The sequence below is a fragment of the Miniopterus schreibersii genome (assembly GCF_964146895.1).
Source record: "Miniopterus schreibersii genome assembly, chromosome: 8".
NCBI classification, from domain to species: domain Eukaryota; kingdom Metazoa; phylum Chordata; class Mammalia; order Chiroptera; family Miniopteridae; genus Miniopterus; species Miniopterus schreibersii.
In genome coordinates, this window is record NC_138109.1 from 56,894,214 (window position 1) to 56,911,744 (window position 17,531).

Genomic DNA, 17,531 nt, shown 5'->3' on the forward strand with positions numbered 1-17,531 from the left:
ATAGATGGAATATCTCATTTCAGTTGTTCCAAATGCAAGAAAATTACCTTTTTCAATAACTTTCACAGTTTATTGCAACTAAAATTTTTAAGAAAGAAGTAATAGAAGGTACTGTAACTTCTCCTGTCTGCTCTCAGAAGGCATTTTTTCATCTTAAGTTACTGATTATATTGTATGTATCTCCTGTTCCTTTCCAAAATGTGTTTGAGTTGTGTCACAACAAAAGGTGGGAGTAAAAACATGGTTACTAAAAATTTAGATCTATGAGAAGGAACAGGGAAAGCAAACATGCTAACAACTACATGTTGTTCATATCTAACTCTAGCTAATATGGTTGCTATAATTGAGTGTCAGTTTTGCCCTTGAGCTTCTTGGAGTGTGAAGCCTCTTTATCAGAAATAGGAAATCATGACTTCCTTAGCAGTGACAGATTTTCCTGAATTCTAGAAGAAGAATATTAAATAGTATAATAGACAAATCATTAAGAAAATAAAACTACTCTGCCAAGCATAAGCCCTGCATAGTCTTTGGGATGGTCAGATAAGAACATGAGTAATTGTTTAAATATGATCCATACTATCAGAGCATATAGGAGAAACTTTAATCTAAATTTTAAGGTCATAAGCAGGCAGTTCTTTCCGGAGAAGAATTGTGGTGAACCTGGACAAAGTAAAAGTTAACTGAGCAAAGATGAGATTAGGAAGAGATAGTTGAATAAGATTGTCTTTGTCAGTGAACTTCTGTAGCTTGATTGGAATTTAGGAAGCAAACTGAAAAGAAATGGGAGTTGAAGTAGGCAAGAGCCTTCAAAGGGTTTACATCAAGAACAAGCCATTTTAATACGGTAGTGGTTTTTGTTTTTGTTGTTGTTGTTTTGTTTTTTAACAGCCTTTAAATCTTAGTATCACGTTTTGCAAACTAAGCAACAAAGCTCTCTGGGGTGTCTCAGGAAGCTCTCAGGATGCTGCAATATATTTTAAATTTTTTACGGAAACACAGTAACACTATTTGTTGGATACCATATGAACTAACTGGAGTCAGGTTTCAATATTAGATAATTCTACATTCCCTTTGTACGATGGAACAGGAAATGAAGGTGGAAATATCCAATCTGATTTTAAGGTTTGAGAAATTGTGAAGGTACCCAAACAGGCAGACACATCCGATTAATAAGAAACTGTGGTTATTAAAGAATGAAACAAAAATGTAATTTTTTATTTCATTTTGTATCTTTTCAGTTACTAAGCTATAAGTATTTATTCAGTTATTTGGGCCTTATTACTTAATAAATGGAATTGTTAGGTATTAATTTTGGCCTATGGGGCATAAGGAAAAAATTACTGAAACGCTAAGGTTAGTAGGAACCCAGAAGTTTAGGGAACTCCTCTCGCTTAGTACATAATATTAAAGAGCACATTTGTGAAAGCAATTCATGTGATGCTTTCTAAGTTTATAAGGATAGTAAGAAATATATTTAGAGGAATGCAGTACATTGAACTTTTTCATCTAAGCATTGTTTGCCTCAGCCACTTTACCTGAAGCTAGACAGCAGAAATTCGGGATTTTATTTTTTTGACAGTAGTCTTATGTGCTAGTGTTTTGATAACCAGCTAAAGGTGTATTCATAAACTTTGGAAACTGAATAGATGGATAATAGGACTTATATTTTATTATAGATAGTAAAAAACCTAGACATTAGGTACAGGTAGAAGATCTTTGTGTATTCATATAGATAAGATCACATTTAAGCCCAATAGGTGTATAGATCAGCTATCCCAGGAATTCTTAGTCTCAGATCCATGGAACCTGGAAATTATACATACAGACATGTAATTTTTTTTGTTCTGCTGGTTTTGTTGGTTGGTTGGTGGTTTTGTTTTGTTTTTTAGTCAAAGTTTCAATGGGGTTCTTGGTCCTAAAAAGATTAGGAACAGATTTATATAGATCAGTTACTTCATTTTTTGTATAGTGTGCCTATTGGTACAGGTTTTTTAGAGGTTAAGGATTAGATCTAAAAAGTATTTGCATCAAGAAATCAAGAATTTAAATAGAACTTAACTATATGGATGTGATGAATTCCCAAAGAAATTAAAATGTTTTAATTAAGTCTGTAGTTTAAAAGGTATGTAAAGGGTGCACAGTGAAATGTAAGTCTCTTTTCTATGTCCTTCACAAACTCAGTTTCTCTTCCAAAAGGTAAAAATTAGTTTCTTGTATTTCCGAAATTAACAATTTTAAAACCAAAAGTATTATAGTAATGGAGTTCAAAATAATGAATGATGTACAAATAACTAGAATATAACTTTGGTTCTTTAGATGTAGATCATATGTGCTTACCTGATTTGATTTTCAATTTAAGATGAATAACTGGTAGTATGTATTGACTTAGCTTCTCTCAGTAGTACATAATTTAGATATATTTTCTAGTAATAATGTTTTTGTAGTGAGTCAACCAAATTATCAGTTGGATTGTTAGTCATGAAATACACAAATAGAATTCTGAATATAGCCTTCCCAAGCCTTAATGCATGCAGTTCATTAAAATGTGGTCAAAAGGATATAACTTTATTTTATTTTTGCTAATATTAGTTTATTTTTTAGAGGTTTCTTATAGAACATAAAATGGAATTTTATCTCACTATGGAACTTAATAATTTTCACTTATTAAGTGACTACAGTGGGCCAAGATTTATATGTGGAGCTTCATATATATTTTGAATGATCACAATGTCTTTGAAAGGTGGCCATACTATTTAGATTTTATAGATGATTAAACCAAGTGTTTGAAAGGTTAAATAACTGGCCTAGGATTCACAGTGTCTGCATTGGATATATCTTGGAGTCATAGGATATTGAAAATCTATTTTTATACAACTATTGTGTGTAGATATATGTTGTATTTATTTTCATATAAATTTTTCAGATAATGCTATTTAGTGAGTGGGCAGTTTTTCAACTTATGATTTTGTATGGTTATAATAAAGGTAAATAAGTAGTCTGTTGCTTATTAAGGAAATAATTAAATGTAACTAAATGTAATATACTTAATAAAGGATTGCTTTATGTATAGTTTTATTCTTATGTTGTGCATTTTACTGAGCAGCTAAATTTCCTAAACTCTATGTATATTTATTTTTTTCTGTAGGGAGATTCCCGAAGTCTTCCATTTTCTGAGAATGTGAGTGCTGTTCAAAAATTAGACTTTTCAGATACAATGGTGCAACAGAAATTGGATGATATCAAGGATCGAATCAAGAAAGAAATAAGAAAAGAACTGAAAATCAAAGAAGGAGCTGAAAATTTGAGGAAAGTCACAACAGATAAAAAAAATTTGGCTTATGTGGACAACATTTTGAAAAAATCAAATAAAAAGTTAGAAGAACTGCATCACAAGCTACAGGAACTAAATGCACATATTGTTGTATCAGATCCAGAAGATGTTACAGGTATATTTATGTATTTTTTTATTTGATGTTTATATGGTATACTAATAAGAAATATATCATTTTAAAAAATAATAAGCTTTGTGATACACACTTTTTGGCTTTTCTGAACATACAGGGTCTGTATTTTCTTTTACAGTTAAGGTCTTGTTTATATTCTGTTCAGAAATGCATTGAATTGATGGATGTGAAAATTGAATCATTTACTTAGAGATGAATAACTATACTGTCTATTCTCTTACCCTCTGTCAGTAAGATATTAGAGTTATTTCCCAGTATTAATGTTTTGTATTGAGTAAGCTACATGCTCTTACCTGATTCATCCTTGTGATCAGCTGTGTGAGTTTGCCAGATGACTTTTTAAAGTTAAAAATGCATTCTGTGGCCAAGGGCTATTTTTATTCTTTGCAAATGTAATTTATCAAGCCTATGACCTTTGTTCTTTGTGCTTTAAGCAACTAAATTAACAACTAAAGCACCAGGATATTGTTTTAAAAAGAAGAAAATTTAGAAAGCCAAACATAAACTTTTTATTAAATATAGAAAATAAAAGGAAAATATAACCCATAAGTCCAACCAAAGATCAGAATTTTTAAACAATAGAATTAACAAATGTTCATGTTGGCAATTTTTTAGTGCTACAGAAAGTAAAAATAGAAAAACTACTGCTCTCTCCATCCAAGGCATTCTCTCTAAAGGTAGCATTACTAACTTTTTTTTTTTTTTTTAAATATATCTTTATTGATTTCAGAGAGAGGAAAGGAGAGTGAGAGAGAGAGATAGAAACATCAATGATGAGAGAGTCATTGATCGGCTGCCTAGCCCACAACCCGGGCATGTGCCCTGACCGGGAATTGAACCCCGATCGCCTGGATCCTAGGTCGATGTCAACCGCTGAGCCACGCCCGGCCGGGCGCATTACTAACTTTTTGTTGAGTACCCTTCCAGAAAAAAATTTTTGTATTCGTATCAACATTCATTCATTCATATATACATTCTTTCTAAAACTTTTTACTTAAAAAAATAATTTAATATACATTTGATCTAATAGTTTTTTCTTTGCAAAGAGTATGTTTTGAACAAGGTATTTAATCTATATAACCCTCAGTTTCTTCATTTGCAAAGAAAAGGAGAGGTATATGTAGCATAGTAATATATCTAGCACTGTAAAAATTTTAGAAGGAACAGTGATAAGGTAATAAGAAATAACAGATATAAATTAGATTAAATTTAATTAAGAAAATACATAGCCCAGCCAGGCATGGCTCAGCAGTTGAGTATTGACCTAGGATCCAGGAGATCCTGGTTCCATTCGCAGTCAGGGCACATGCCTGGGTTGCAGGCTCGCTCCCCAGTAGGGGGCGTGCAGGAGGCAGCTCATCAATGACAACTTTCTCATCATTGATGTTTCTATCTCCATCTTTCCCTCCCCCCCCGAAATGAATAAAAGATATATTTAAAAAAACAAAATACATAAATTTGACTAAGAACCTCAAATTACCAATCCCAAAAGTTGCACAAAACACTTCTGAAATCAGTGTATTTGACAGAACTTGTTTTAATGCATCAATTTTAACATTTGGGACTTGCCTTAGGGATTTCATTTGGAGAACTCTCTATGTAGAAATTTCATCCTTATAAGAATAATCAGATCTTGAAAGTGAAAGAAATCATAGAGAAATAAGCCTTCTTATTTTAAAGTTTAAATAACCCCAAATATGTGAATCACAAAGCTAGCTAAAAAGAACTCATCCACTCCTCAGCCCACATATTCAATAATTACATTATAAATAGAAATTTGTATTACGAAAATGCTTTTTTTAGCAATGTTATATAAACTTAGGAATAGCCTGTTCTGTTGGTACTGTGCTGAGCTCTACATTTTTTGCCCATTACTTCTTTAGGAAAGGTCTAAAAATAAGAAACAGCACCAGAGTTTTAAACTGTTTGTTTAGAGAAAACATTTTCTTCCTCACAGAATACCCTTAACTACCTTGTAATTGGAATATAGAAGAGTTTTTGCCACACAAAAAGGACCAGTTTCCCCAATCCCTTTAAAATTTTTTTTTACTGAAGTATGAATTATGTATGATAAAATGCACATATTTTAAGTTTATGATTTGATGAGGTTTAACTCAGGTAACCTTCACTACAATCAGTGATCCTGAACATTTTCATCACTTCAGTGGTTCTCTTGTATACGTACTTCTCAATCAGTCTCCAATCCCCATCTCTGGCTTAGGCACTGGTCTACCTTCTATCACTTTAGATTAAATTTGTCTTCCCTAGAGTTTCATATAAAGAAATGACCTTTAAGTCTTACTATCAAATTCCGTTTCTCCCTCAAAAGCCAATTTAGATATCACTGTGAAACCTTCCCTGACTTACTTTGATTATCTTCTCTGGTCTACTTTGTCCATTCATTGTTGTATTGTACATGTTTATGTAACTTACTAAACCCTATGCTCCTTGAGGGCAGGGATATGTTTTCAAGATTTATCATAGAACCTGGAACATACTAGGTATTTAGTTGTGACTGTTATATCTCAAAAAATAAAAAATACCCCAGCAAGTAAAAAATACTGTATTAGTAGTTGTAATTAATACCAAAACATAATTTATCATGTACTTAAAAAATTTAATAACTTGGGGGACAAACCCTTAAATAAAAGTTGTTTTAGGATAAAGAAATCAAAAACTTTTTTACTGATCATAAAATTGAATATTGAATTTTCAGGGAAAATATTATATGAAATGTAACTTTCTACTGTGACTTTTTTTTTTTTTTTTTTTTTACTTTTTAAACTTACCTTTATTGTTGAGAGTATTACAGGTATAACATTTCCCCCCTGCAACTGACCCCCTCCACTTAGCTCCCACCCCTCCCCAGGCCTTCACCCTGTTATTGACTGTGTCATGGGTTATGCATATATACATACAACTTCTTTGGTTAATCTCTTCCCACCCTCCACCTCCTTCCCTATTTCCTCTGAAATATGATCGTCTGTTGCCTGTGTCAGTGTCTCTGGATCTATTTAGTTCATCAGATTCTTTTATTCATTAGCTTCTTCTCAAAGAAGACCCTTCAACATTTCCTGTAGTGCTGGTCTGACATGGTGATAAACTCCTTAAGCTTTTTCTTATCTGTGAAGCTCTTTATCTGACCTTCAATTCTAAATGATAGCTTTGCTGGGTAGAGCAATCTTGGTTGTAGTTCCATGTTTTTCATCCCTTTGAATATTTCTTGCCACTCCCTTCTGGCCTGCAAGGTTTCCTTTGAGAAATCAGCTGACAGTCATACGGGTGCTCCCTTGTAGGTAACTAATTGCTTTTCTCTTGCTGCTTTTAAGATTCTCTCTTTGTCTTTAATCTTTGGCATTTTAATTATGATGTGTCTTGCTGTGGGCCTCTTTGGGTTCCTCTTGTTTGGGACCCTCTGTGCTTCCTGGACTTGAAAGTTGATTTCTTTCCCCAGGTAGGGGAAGTTTTGTGTAATTATTTTTTCAAATAGGTTTTCAAGTCCTTGACCTCTTTCTGCCTCTTCTGGCACCCCAATTATACAAATGTTGGGTCTCTTGAAGTTGTCGCAGAGGCTCCTTATACTATCTTCATATTTCTGGGTTCTTTTTTCTTTTTGCTCTTCTGGTTGGGTGTTTTTTGTTTCCTCATGTTCCAAATTGCTGATTTGATTCTCAGCGTCCTCTACTGTTGATTCCCTGTAAATTATTCTTCATTTCAGTTCCTGTAGCCTTCATTTCAAATTGGTACTTTATTATGTTACCGATTTTCTCAGTTATTTCCCTAACCATCTGCTTAAACATCCTTATAACCGAAATTCTGAACTCTCTATCTGTTAGCTTGCTTGGATCTATTTCATTTAGTTCCTCTTCTAGAGATTTCTTCTGTTCTTTCCTTTGTGACATGTTTCTTTGCCTCCGCATTTTGGCTGCTTCCAGGTGTTTGTTTCTATGTATCAGGTAGAGCTGCTATGTCTCCTGGAATATGTAGAGTGGCTTTGTGTAGTAGGTGTCCTGTAGGGTCCAGTGGCTCAGCCTCCCAGTCACCTGAGCTGGGCCTTCTAGGTGCTCCCCTGTGTGGGCTGTGTGCACTGTCCTGTTGTAGTTGAGCCTTGGTTGCTGTTGGCGTCCCTGGGAGGAACTGACCCCCAGGCCAGTCAGCTGTGAGGACCAGCTGCAACTACAGCCAAAGAGCTGCTGTGCTGGAGACACCCCTGTGGAGCAGGATTTACTTCAGTGGAGCTTTGGTTCACCAAGTGCGCCCCTGAGTGTGTCACTCGTGGATGTGGCAGGGTTGTAATCCAGCGTGGTCGAGTCTGACCACCAGGTGCACTGTCTCTGAGGCCTCCCACGAGGTGCAAAGTCAGCCTCTGCCAGTGCCTTGCCCAAGGCCACCCAGTATGAGCTACACAGCAAACCGTAGTTAGCTGCTACTTGTGCTGGGCTTTGCATTGTCCAGGAGAGGCCAAGCTATGAGCCAATGCAGCTGCTGCTAGTGCCAGGCCTGGGGCCGCTTATCAAGCTGTATGGGGCCCGCTGCTGCTTGTTTGAGAGATTTTAGGAAAGTCCTAAGCATAAGGCTGGAGAGGCCACTTGCGTAGAAAAGCCCCTGGAAATGGCCTGGATGAGCTGCAGGTGGGGAGGGGCGGGGCCAAAGGTGTGAGTCAGGCGCTGGAGATTCAAACATGGCGCCTGCCTGCCGGCTGTGTGCAGGGAGGACTCGCCAAAGGAGCCATGGCCTCTGCCAGCCCTTCTGCCTGGGAGGAAGCCGCCCCTCCAGCTCTCGCCTGGATCTCAGGCAGGTTAGTTCCTCCCCGAGTGTCCCAGGTCCTTTCCAGCTGCTGCCGGGCGCTGGGCTCAGAGGGAGCGTGTCTGAGTGAGTCCATGTGCGGGCCCTCTAAGAGGAGAGCCTGGGGCTCCCGCAGCCTCCACGACCCTCAGCCACAGTCCCCGCTGGTTTCACAGCCCGGAGTTGTGGGATATCTCTCCCCGGCCTGGAGCCCTGGGCTGGGGACCTGCTGTGGGGCTGGGGGCCTGCTGTGGGGCTGGGACCCCCTCCCTCCTCCGGGAAAACACTTCCTCGGAGATTCCCTTCCGGGGTTTCAACCGCAGCACCGGGTGTGGGCCGGCAGCCGCGTCTCTTCCAATTAGCCCCGATCCGCCCGCGTCTCCGCCCCTCCTACCAGTCTCAGTGCTTTTCAGTTCCCTGGTTGTGGGGCTTCTGTTCAGCCAGATCTCAGGAGGCTCTGAGTGACGGTGGTTCTGTGTTTTAGTTGTAATTTTGATGTGGTTGCGGGAGGCTGCGGGTGTAACTGTTACCTATGCCGCCATCTTGGTTTTTTTCTACTGTGACTTCTTAATACTTCAGTTTGTTTGGAATAAACCTGACAAGTTGGTTAAAAGTTGAACTTATTAAAATAAATAGTCCTTGGAAGTGTAGGCATCCAGAGGTGTATAAAAAATGAAATTAAAAAAAAATTTCTATTTGCAAGTGGCATATTCTTTTTACCATATTTCTGTTTTGACAGCATTACAAGCAACAGCACAGAGGATTAAAGGGAGGTTAGCATTAACTTTTGGTCAGATTGCCATAAAATTTTATATTTTTTACATGGGGTACTAAGGTAAACAATTATTTATGTAAATATATCTTTATTGATTTCAGAGAGAGGAAAGGAGAGGGAGAGAGAGAGAGAAACATCAATGATGAGAGAGCCCGAAACCTGGGCATGTGCCCTGACCGGGAATTGAATCCCGATCACCTGGATCCCCCAGGTCGATGCTCAACCACTGAGGCCCGCCCGGCCTGGCCAATTATTTATTTTAGATTAGGTATGACAAGAAGATTTAAGGACATAGTACTTTGCTTTCAGTTCTTTAAAATATAGACGTTCCCCAGCTTACAATAGTTCACCTTAGGACATTTCAACTTTGCAATAGTGCAAAAGCAATACAATATTCAGTAGGAATTGTGCTTCGAATTTTGAATTTTGACCTTTTTCTGCGATATGCTGTATGATAGTTTCTTGTGATTCTGGGCCACTATAGTAAGCCACAGTTCCCAGTCAACTACATGATCACAAGAGTAAGCAACCAATACTCTACAGTGTACTGTGTTCCTAGCATTTTTTGGATATTGTGTTTTGGGTTTTCACATCCCATCGTGTCTGCAGAAATACCCATGTGAGTCTCTTGCTTCTCGTGAGGAGGGGGAGAAGGCAGTTGATCTTTAGATGAAATTCAAGATAATTGCCCAACTAGGCTAATGTAAGTGTTCTGAGCACATTTAAAGGAGGTAGGCTAAGCGATGATGTTTGGTAGGTTAGGTGTATTAAATGCATTTCGATTTAGGATATTTTTCAATTTATGGGATTATCAGGATGTAGCCCCATTATAAATCATGGAGCATGTATATTTTGATTAATAGCAGAAGTGTTTGGCTAATTCCTGTTGCCTTGGATTATGTAAGCAGAAACAATGACTCATAGAAAGAGAGACAGATTTTAAGTCTGCATTGTGTCAATGATTACTGTGTAAGTAGTTAGAAAGACTGCACTTAATTCACATCTGCAATAATTAACTGTATCACATTTCACTTTCTTATTTATAAAATATCCTTATTTTATAAAGTATCCTTATTTATAAAATAAGGATTTTGCCAGGCATGGCTCAGAGGTTGAGCATCGACCTGGGATCCAAGCGATCCGGGTTCTATTCCCCGTCAGGGCACATGCTCGGGTTTCGGGCTTGATGCCCAGTCGGGGGCGTGCAGGAGGCAGCCAATCAGTGACTCTCTCATCATTGACGTTTCTATCTCTCTCTCTCTCCCTCTCCTTTCCTCTCTCTGAAATCAATAAAGATATATTAAAAAATAAATAAAATAAAATAAGGATTTTATCAGATGACCTCTTAACTGTAAAACTCTCTGAAATATTACTTAGTATAATGTCAAGATCTGATATTTTGGGACTGTTATTTGTAAAATATATGTATTTTTAAAAGTAGTAAGAAATGAATTCTATAAAGTAGAGTGGTAATTTAAGCCTTAGTTGGCACCTGAGACTACAAAAGGAAACATTTAGGGGAAAAACAGTTTCCTGATTCTTGGACTCTTGTGTATCCCTAAAGAAGAGGATAAGATTATTTCTGATATTTTATTAAGCATAGCTAATAATTTGTGTAGTATAAGTCCTTCTATTTTCATCTTATTTCCTTTTCTTATTACGTCTTCTCATTGCCATCTTTTCAGACCCCACCAAACTTAGATTGATTTTTACCTCTTAGGTAGTGAATGTTTTCTTTAACATCTAGAATATTAATTTAATATAGAACTAATAGTGTTGGGATTTTTGGAGTTAACCTTGGAAATTCTTTTAAATTATGAAGATAAACTATATTGAGTGAGTTTTCTTTCTGAATGACCAAAGTGCAGTTTATGAAGTCTTTCTTCAGTGAACAGAAATGAGAATATTGGCCTATTCACTTAAATTTGGGGTAGAAATTATAACTGAATTTTATATGTATTAAAATATAAGTGGAATCTGTGATCTGGTTTGTTATGTAATTTCTACCTATTCTTCATTTCTGATTGAAATTCTCATTTTGAGGTAAACATATTTTGTATTAAGTTGTGAACTTTTTTTTTTAATCCTCACCTGGGGATATGTTTATTGATTTGAGTGAGAGAGGAAGGAAGAGAGAAAGAAGGATTGATGGTTGCCTGCCTCCTATATTGCCTTCACCTGGGACGGAACCCGAAACCTAGGTATGTGCCCCAACTGGGAATCTAACCCACAACCTTTTTGGTGTACAGGAAGACTCTCCCACCAACCAAGCCACCCAACTAGGCCAAGATGTGAATTTTTAAGGAAAGGATTGCCATTAATGAATTGTGATCATTAATTAGCAAGCCATTTTTAACACCCCTGGATTTGTTTTCTTATCTTTAAAATCCTGAGATTAAGGTCTGTAGATCCCTAACGCTTGAATTCTTTGATGATATACTTTTTTAAAAAATTGATTTTAGAGTGAGAAAGGGAGGGAGAATATAGATGTAAGAGAGAAACATCACATCAATCAGTTGCCTCCCAACACGCCCTACCCAGAATTGAACCCGCAATCTGGGTGTGTGCCCTGACTGGAATTAAACCCGCCACCTTTCAGTGCATGGATCAGTGCTCCAAACAGCTGAGCCATACCGCCAGGGCTGATGATATACTTTTTAAAAAGTTAATACACAGTAAAATTTGTTATATTCGGGATATCATTCCATGAATTTTAATGTATGTATAAGTTCCTCTAACCACCACTACAATCAGGAAAAGCAACAGTGCTAACCCTTTGCAGTCACACTCTCTCTGCACTTCATATCCCCTGGCTACCACTGGTCTGTTCTCTGTCACTGTAGTATGCTTTTCAAGAGTATCATATACAGTGGCACCTCTGTTTTTGAATGTCTCCATTGACGAATGTCTCCATTTCCAGAGGGAAATGCTTTGGTTTTCAAACACGCCTCGGAAGTCGAACACGCCACACGGCTTCTGCTGAGGGCAAGATCCTGAAGCCCAGCTGTAGGCTGATGATCCCTCGGTTTTCCAATGTTTCAGAACTCGGTCTTCCTGAACTGATTACATTTGAAAGCCGAGGTACCACTGTAAATGGAATCATAAAGTACATAACCTTTTGACATTGACTGTTTACTCAGCATAATTGCTTTTTTACATTCATCCATGTTTTTGCATTTATCAAAAATTTACTCTCTCTGTTGCAGAGTAGTAATACATTGTATAGATGTACCACAGTTTGTTAATCCATTTACCAAGAACATTAGGGTTGTTTTCCAGTTTTGGGCAGTTTTCAGCACAGCTGTTATAACTGCCTATGAATAGGTTTTTGTGTGAACATGTTTTCAGTTCACTTTGGTAAATACTTAGAAGTGTGATTTCTGAGTCATATGCTGGAGTATATTTAGCATTATACACAGCTGCCAAAATGTTTTCCAGAGTAGCTATAGCATTTTTTATTCTCACCAGCAATATATGAGAGTTCCAGTATCTCACATTCTCTCCAGCACTTGATATTATTAATGTGTATTTTTAATCAGTCTAACAAGTGTATAGTGGGTGGTGATATACATCATTATAATCGGAGGGAAGAAAGAAGGAAAATAAAGTTGCACTATCTTGAGAAACCATGAAATAATTGTGCATGCTCTCGGTACATAATTCTGTACAGCATGAAGAAGTCTTTTCTACCAGGAGATGTAATGTGCAGTTTTCAAACATTGAGATTTAATATAATAGATACAAGCAGTTCTGATTTATTTTATTTTAGAGAGATAGAGAAACATCAATTTGTTGTTCACTCATTTATGCATTCATTGGTCTATTCTTGCATGTGCCTTGACCAGGGATCAAACCCACAACCTCGGCTTATTGGGATGACCCTCTAACCAAGTGAGCTACCCAGCCAGGGCCAATTCTGAAATTTTTAATGCCTAGTTTGCTTATTTCACCTTAAACAAAAAAATGTTACAACCCACAATTTTATCCAAGCTTTTTTGGTAAAATATTAATAAAGCTAAACCAGAGGTTGTACTAGCTTTAAAATATTTCAGAAAAATTTCTTTAGTCGGTGACATCTGACAAAGGTCATCCTGAGTACACAAAATAACTAGTTAATCATCCGTTAATAATAAGTGAGCATTCATTATAATCTGAGCTGGTTCCAGATGGCTTTATAAGGTAAGCATATCTGATTAAACAAGAACATTAGATTTTAGGAGAAATATAAACTGTTAATATAACTGTAACACATGGCAAGATTCTGGAGAAGTTTATTTTTAAAATATTGATTCATAAGTATCAAGTGAAAACCAAAATGTTGACCAGTGAACAGTAACTACGACTTAAAGATGCAAGTTTGTGAGGAGATTGATAAACTAGTGCTTCAGCCTGTTGCTACTTTTACTAGCTTAGATTTGGCTAGGTTTACTTCAACTGTATTTTCTCCTTTTTTTTTAATGCAGTAAATAGCCTTGATTCAGAAGCAGACATTCTGGCTGTTTAAGTACCACTTTATGAATATTGAGCATTGGAAGTCAGCTGGCTATAAAATGAAGATCAAAGGCTATATGATCTGAGATCTCATCCCAGCTGGAGTATTACTTAGTAGTGTGGTTTGGTTGTATGCCACTTGCAGCCCTTTCAGGCCTTGTTTTTCTTATTTGAAACCTATGTCAGAGGTAGAATCTATAGGGTTTGGTACTTGCCATACAGACTTACATTGGAGAGCGAAAGTAAAAAGAAAGCGAGCCATCTATAGTAAAAGTCAGGTTTTAGTTATGGATTACTAGAGCCATGCCATTAACAGGACAGAAAACAAAAAGATTTAAAAGTACTGTTCCAGGAAAGAGGAGTTCAGTTTTTAATATGATGAGAAGAAAAGCCAATAGGACATTCAAGCAATATCCATAAGGTTATATATAAGGCTTTAAGTTACCAGATGAAACCCGGAAAACCCATCTTGGCTAGAGATACTACTTTGGAAGTACCAGAAAATATCATGTGGTTAATTTATAATTCCAATCTACTTAACTCCACTTGACTTACATGCCGTTGCTGTTTGTATTCTAGTTCTAGTTTATCTTCAATTGCACAAATTAGATCTAATTATTATTGTATTATATAGTCATTGTTAGTTTACAATTATCCATGTTTATAATTTTCTTTGTCTATTCATACTTCTAAGACCTTCCTTCTAGAATAATTTTGTTTCTTTTTCTTTTTAAAGGTATATAGTGTAGAAAGATGATTTTCTTTGATATACAATTCTAGGTTGACGTTGATTTTCTCTCAGCACTCAGAAGCTGTTATTTTAGTCTTCCGTTTTTGAGATGGAGCAGCTGTCAGTCTAATGGTCAAAGCCATGTAGATTGTGTCTTTTCTCCCTAGTTACTCTTTGTCTTCAGTGTTCTGCTCTTTGAGAATAATTGTATAGATTTCCTTTCATTAGATGATGTGCTTGGGGTTTTTTGTGTTTCCTGAACCTGAGATTTGTGTATTTCATTGATTATGGGAAATTCTTAGCCCCTGGTGTTTTTTTTTAGTATTCTACTTTTTGTATTCCTTCTAGTCTTTCATTTTGGAACTCCATTTAGATGCCATGATAATTTCTTCAAGTCTGTCTCCATTTCTCTAATACTCTTTTTACCTGTGTCCAGTTTGCTCTTGATCACATATATTGTATTTCTAATATACAGGGTGTTCCAAAAAAAAAATGTATACACACTTTAACAGCTGATAGCTTAATTGATGTTTCTTTTCAGATTTAACCTATTGGAATATATAGCTATTCAAAGTGTGTATACATTTTGAGGGGACACCCTGTATTTATTTTAATACTGAAAGTTCTATTTTGTTAATCTTGGTAATTTTTGATAGTCTCTTGTCCCAGTCATTCTTTTGATACTCCTTGTATTTAGTTTGACATATTAAATACACTTTCTTTCATATTCTGTATAAGGTAATGACAGTAATTAAAATCTTGGCCATACTACTCCTATAGTTTTTTCTTACTCATGGTGATTTTTTTTTTTTATATCTGAACTATGTGATTTCTACTGTGTGTATATTTTCACTGGAACTTTTTCTCTGTGGGAATTCTTTTAAGTTTGGCTTTAAAGTGCCTTGTTTCAAAGAGGATGTGCATTTGTTTCTATAAGGTGCCTAGAAGCATTACTAACCTGAGGCTAGTTAAAATAAAATTTAAACTTAAGTTTTTTGGGGGAAGTCACATAGATAATATGATTTCCCGCCTCTAAACTGTATAAGAACAGTAGGAATTTTAAAAGAGTATCCATTCCTTCTACCCCCAGGCATCCAAAGCCAAAGGCAAGTCAAGAAATAATTTAGCCATTATAGATGGCACTGTTTGAGGTTCATGTCTTTAATTAGGTTTTTCCTGATCTGATTGCCCACTTTGTAAAGTTCTCATGCCTTTTCTTGGGCTCTTATTAAAATCCAAGCTTTACTCCACCAGGATGATGAGAACCTTGCGAGTCTCTATCAGAAAAGCAAAAGCATTGTCAGAAGCATAAAGCTACAGATGTCTAGTTATATTTAACCTGGGATTGGGTCAAATGCACTGTGCACTGCCTTGCCCCTAGCCCCTAAATGCAAGTGAGACTGAGAAACCTTGTGTGTGGTTTTTTGTTTTGTTTTCCCCCTTAACCTGCTTCTTGTATTAAGCAAAAGAGGAGGACATTGAGCATAGGGTTTAAAGTTAGCTTATAGTGTCAGGCACTTAAAGTTTGCATTCTTCTACAACTCTTTAATGCACTTTGAGGTGTTTTGAGGTGTTTTGTAGCACTTTGGATTTTATTGGTAGTTGTAATGTTTTCTTTCGTTATTTTTGATGAAATAAGAGTTTCTTATGATGTTCACTATTTTACATAATTTTTAAACTTATTAACATATCTGTGTGTATCTATAGTAACATTCATTTTTCTTTTTTGATCACTTTTCTTGTCATATTTTATATTCAGTTCCCTTCACCAAAAAAATATGGTTTTTTTTGCTCTACTGATTCTTTTTTTTGTGTTCTATTTTGTTAATCTCTGCCTTTATCTTTTATTACTTTCTTCCTCTCATTCTTTGGAATCAGTTGGCTATTTTTTTTTTTAAAGGCTGCCAGTTTGTTTGTTTTTTAAACCTTAACAAGATAGATACTTAGCACTTTAGATTTATTCTTTTTTAATATATTTATTTGAAGTTTATGACTACCTTCTAAGTGTTGCTTTAACTGCATCACAAAAGTTTTGATATGTGAAATTAAATATTTTTATTGAAAAAATAATTGATATATAACTGTGTAAGTTTAAAGTGTTCAGTATGATTATCACTGTAGCATTAGCCAACACCTCTGTCATGCCACATAATTATCATTTCTTTTTGGAGATGGGAACAATTAAGATCTAGTGTCTTAGTGACTTTGAAATTTATAATACAATATTGTTGTCTATAATCACTATGCTTTGCATTAGCTTTCTAGGACTTATTTATCTACTGGTTCCCAGTTTGTATGCTTAAACAACATACCCCAATTCTCCCACCCTCCAGCCTTCGTTAACCACCTTTCTGCTCTCTGTTTTTACAAGATCTTGGCTTTTTTAGACATGTAAGAGATAATACAGTATTTGTCTTTCTCTGTCTGCCTTATTTCACATAGTATAATGCCTTCAAGCTTTAACCATGTTGCAAATGGCAGAATTTTTCTTTCTTATTGCTAAGTAATATTTCATATTTTATGTGTGTGTACACATACTCACATACATACCACATCTTCTTTATTCATTCATTTGTTAAGGAATGCTTAAGTTGTTTTCGTATCTTGGGTATTGTGAGTAACACCACACTAAACATGAGAGTGCATATATCTCTTTGACATCTTGTTTTTATGTCCCTTAGATATATACTCAGGAGTGGGACTGCTGGATCATACGGTAGTTCTACTTTTAACTTTTTTTAGGAACCTCCAATACTGTTTTCCATAATGGCTACACCAGTTTACATTTTCACCAGTGTTATACAAGGGTTCCCTTATCTGTACAGTCTAGAAACAGTTGAAATCTCTTGTTGATAGCCACTTAGTTCCTCTGCCCATTTTGTAATGAGATCGTTGCATTTTTGGTACTGACTTGCATGAATTCTTTATATATTTTAGATATTAATCTCTTATCAGATAGATAATTTACAAATGCTTTTTTGCAATCTGTATGTTCCTTTTTAATTTTGTTGATTTTTTTTGCTGTGAAGAAGCCTTTAAGTGTGATATAGAATGAGGTTATTTTTGCTTTTATTGCTTTTGGTGTCATATCCAAAAAAATTATTGCTGAAACCAAGGTTGAGAGCATCTTTCCTAAATTTGTTTCCAGTAATTATGGCATCAGGTTTTACTTTTATGTCTTTTATCCATCCTGAGTTACTAAGGTCTGTCTATTGCAAAATATTAAGGTGAGGAAGACTCCTCCCATGTCCCTTGGCCTATGGTGCTAGATATTTCAAATTGCACA

General features: G+C 35.9%; 1 protein-coding gene across 2 annotated transcripts in view; it reads left to right on the forward strand.

Annotated features, from left to right (window-relative positions):
• The window catches only part of PKN2 (protein kinase N2), a 108,927-nt gene that overhangs the window by 33,892 nt on the left and 57,504 nt on the right, over positions 1–17,531 (forward strand). For both annotated transcript variants that reach the window (XM_081146207.1, XM_081146208.1), the window contains exon 2: positions 3,146–3,446. In XM_081146207.1, the coding sequence (XP_081002333.1) occupies positions 3,146–3,446 (301 nt within the window). The remainder of the gene's footprint in view (positions 1–3,145; positions 3,447–17,531) is intronic.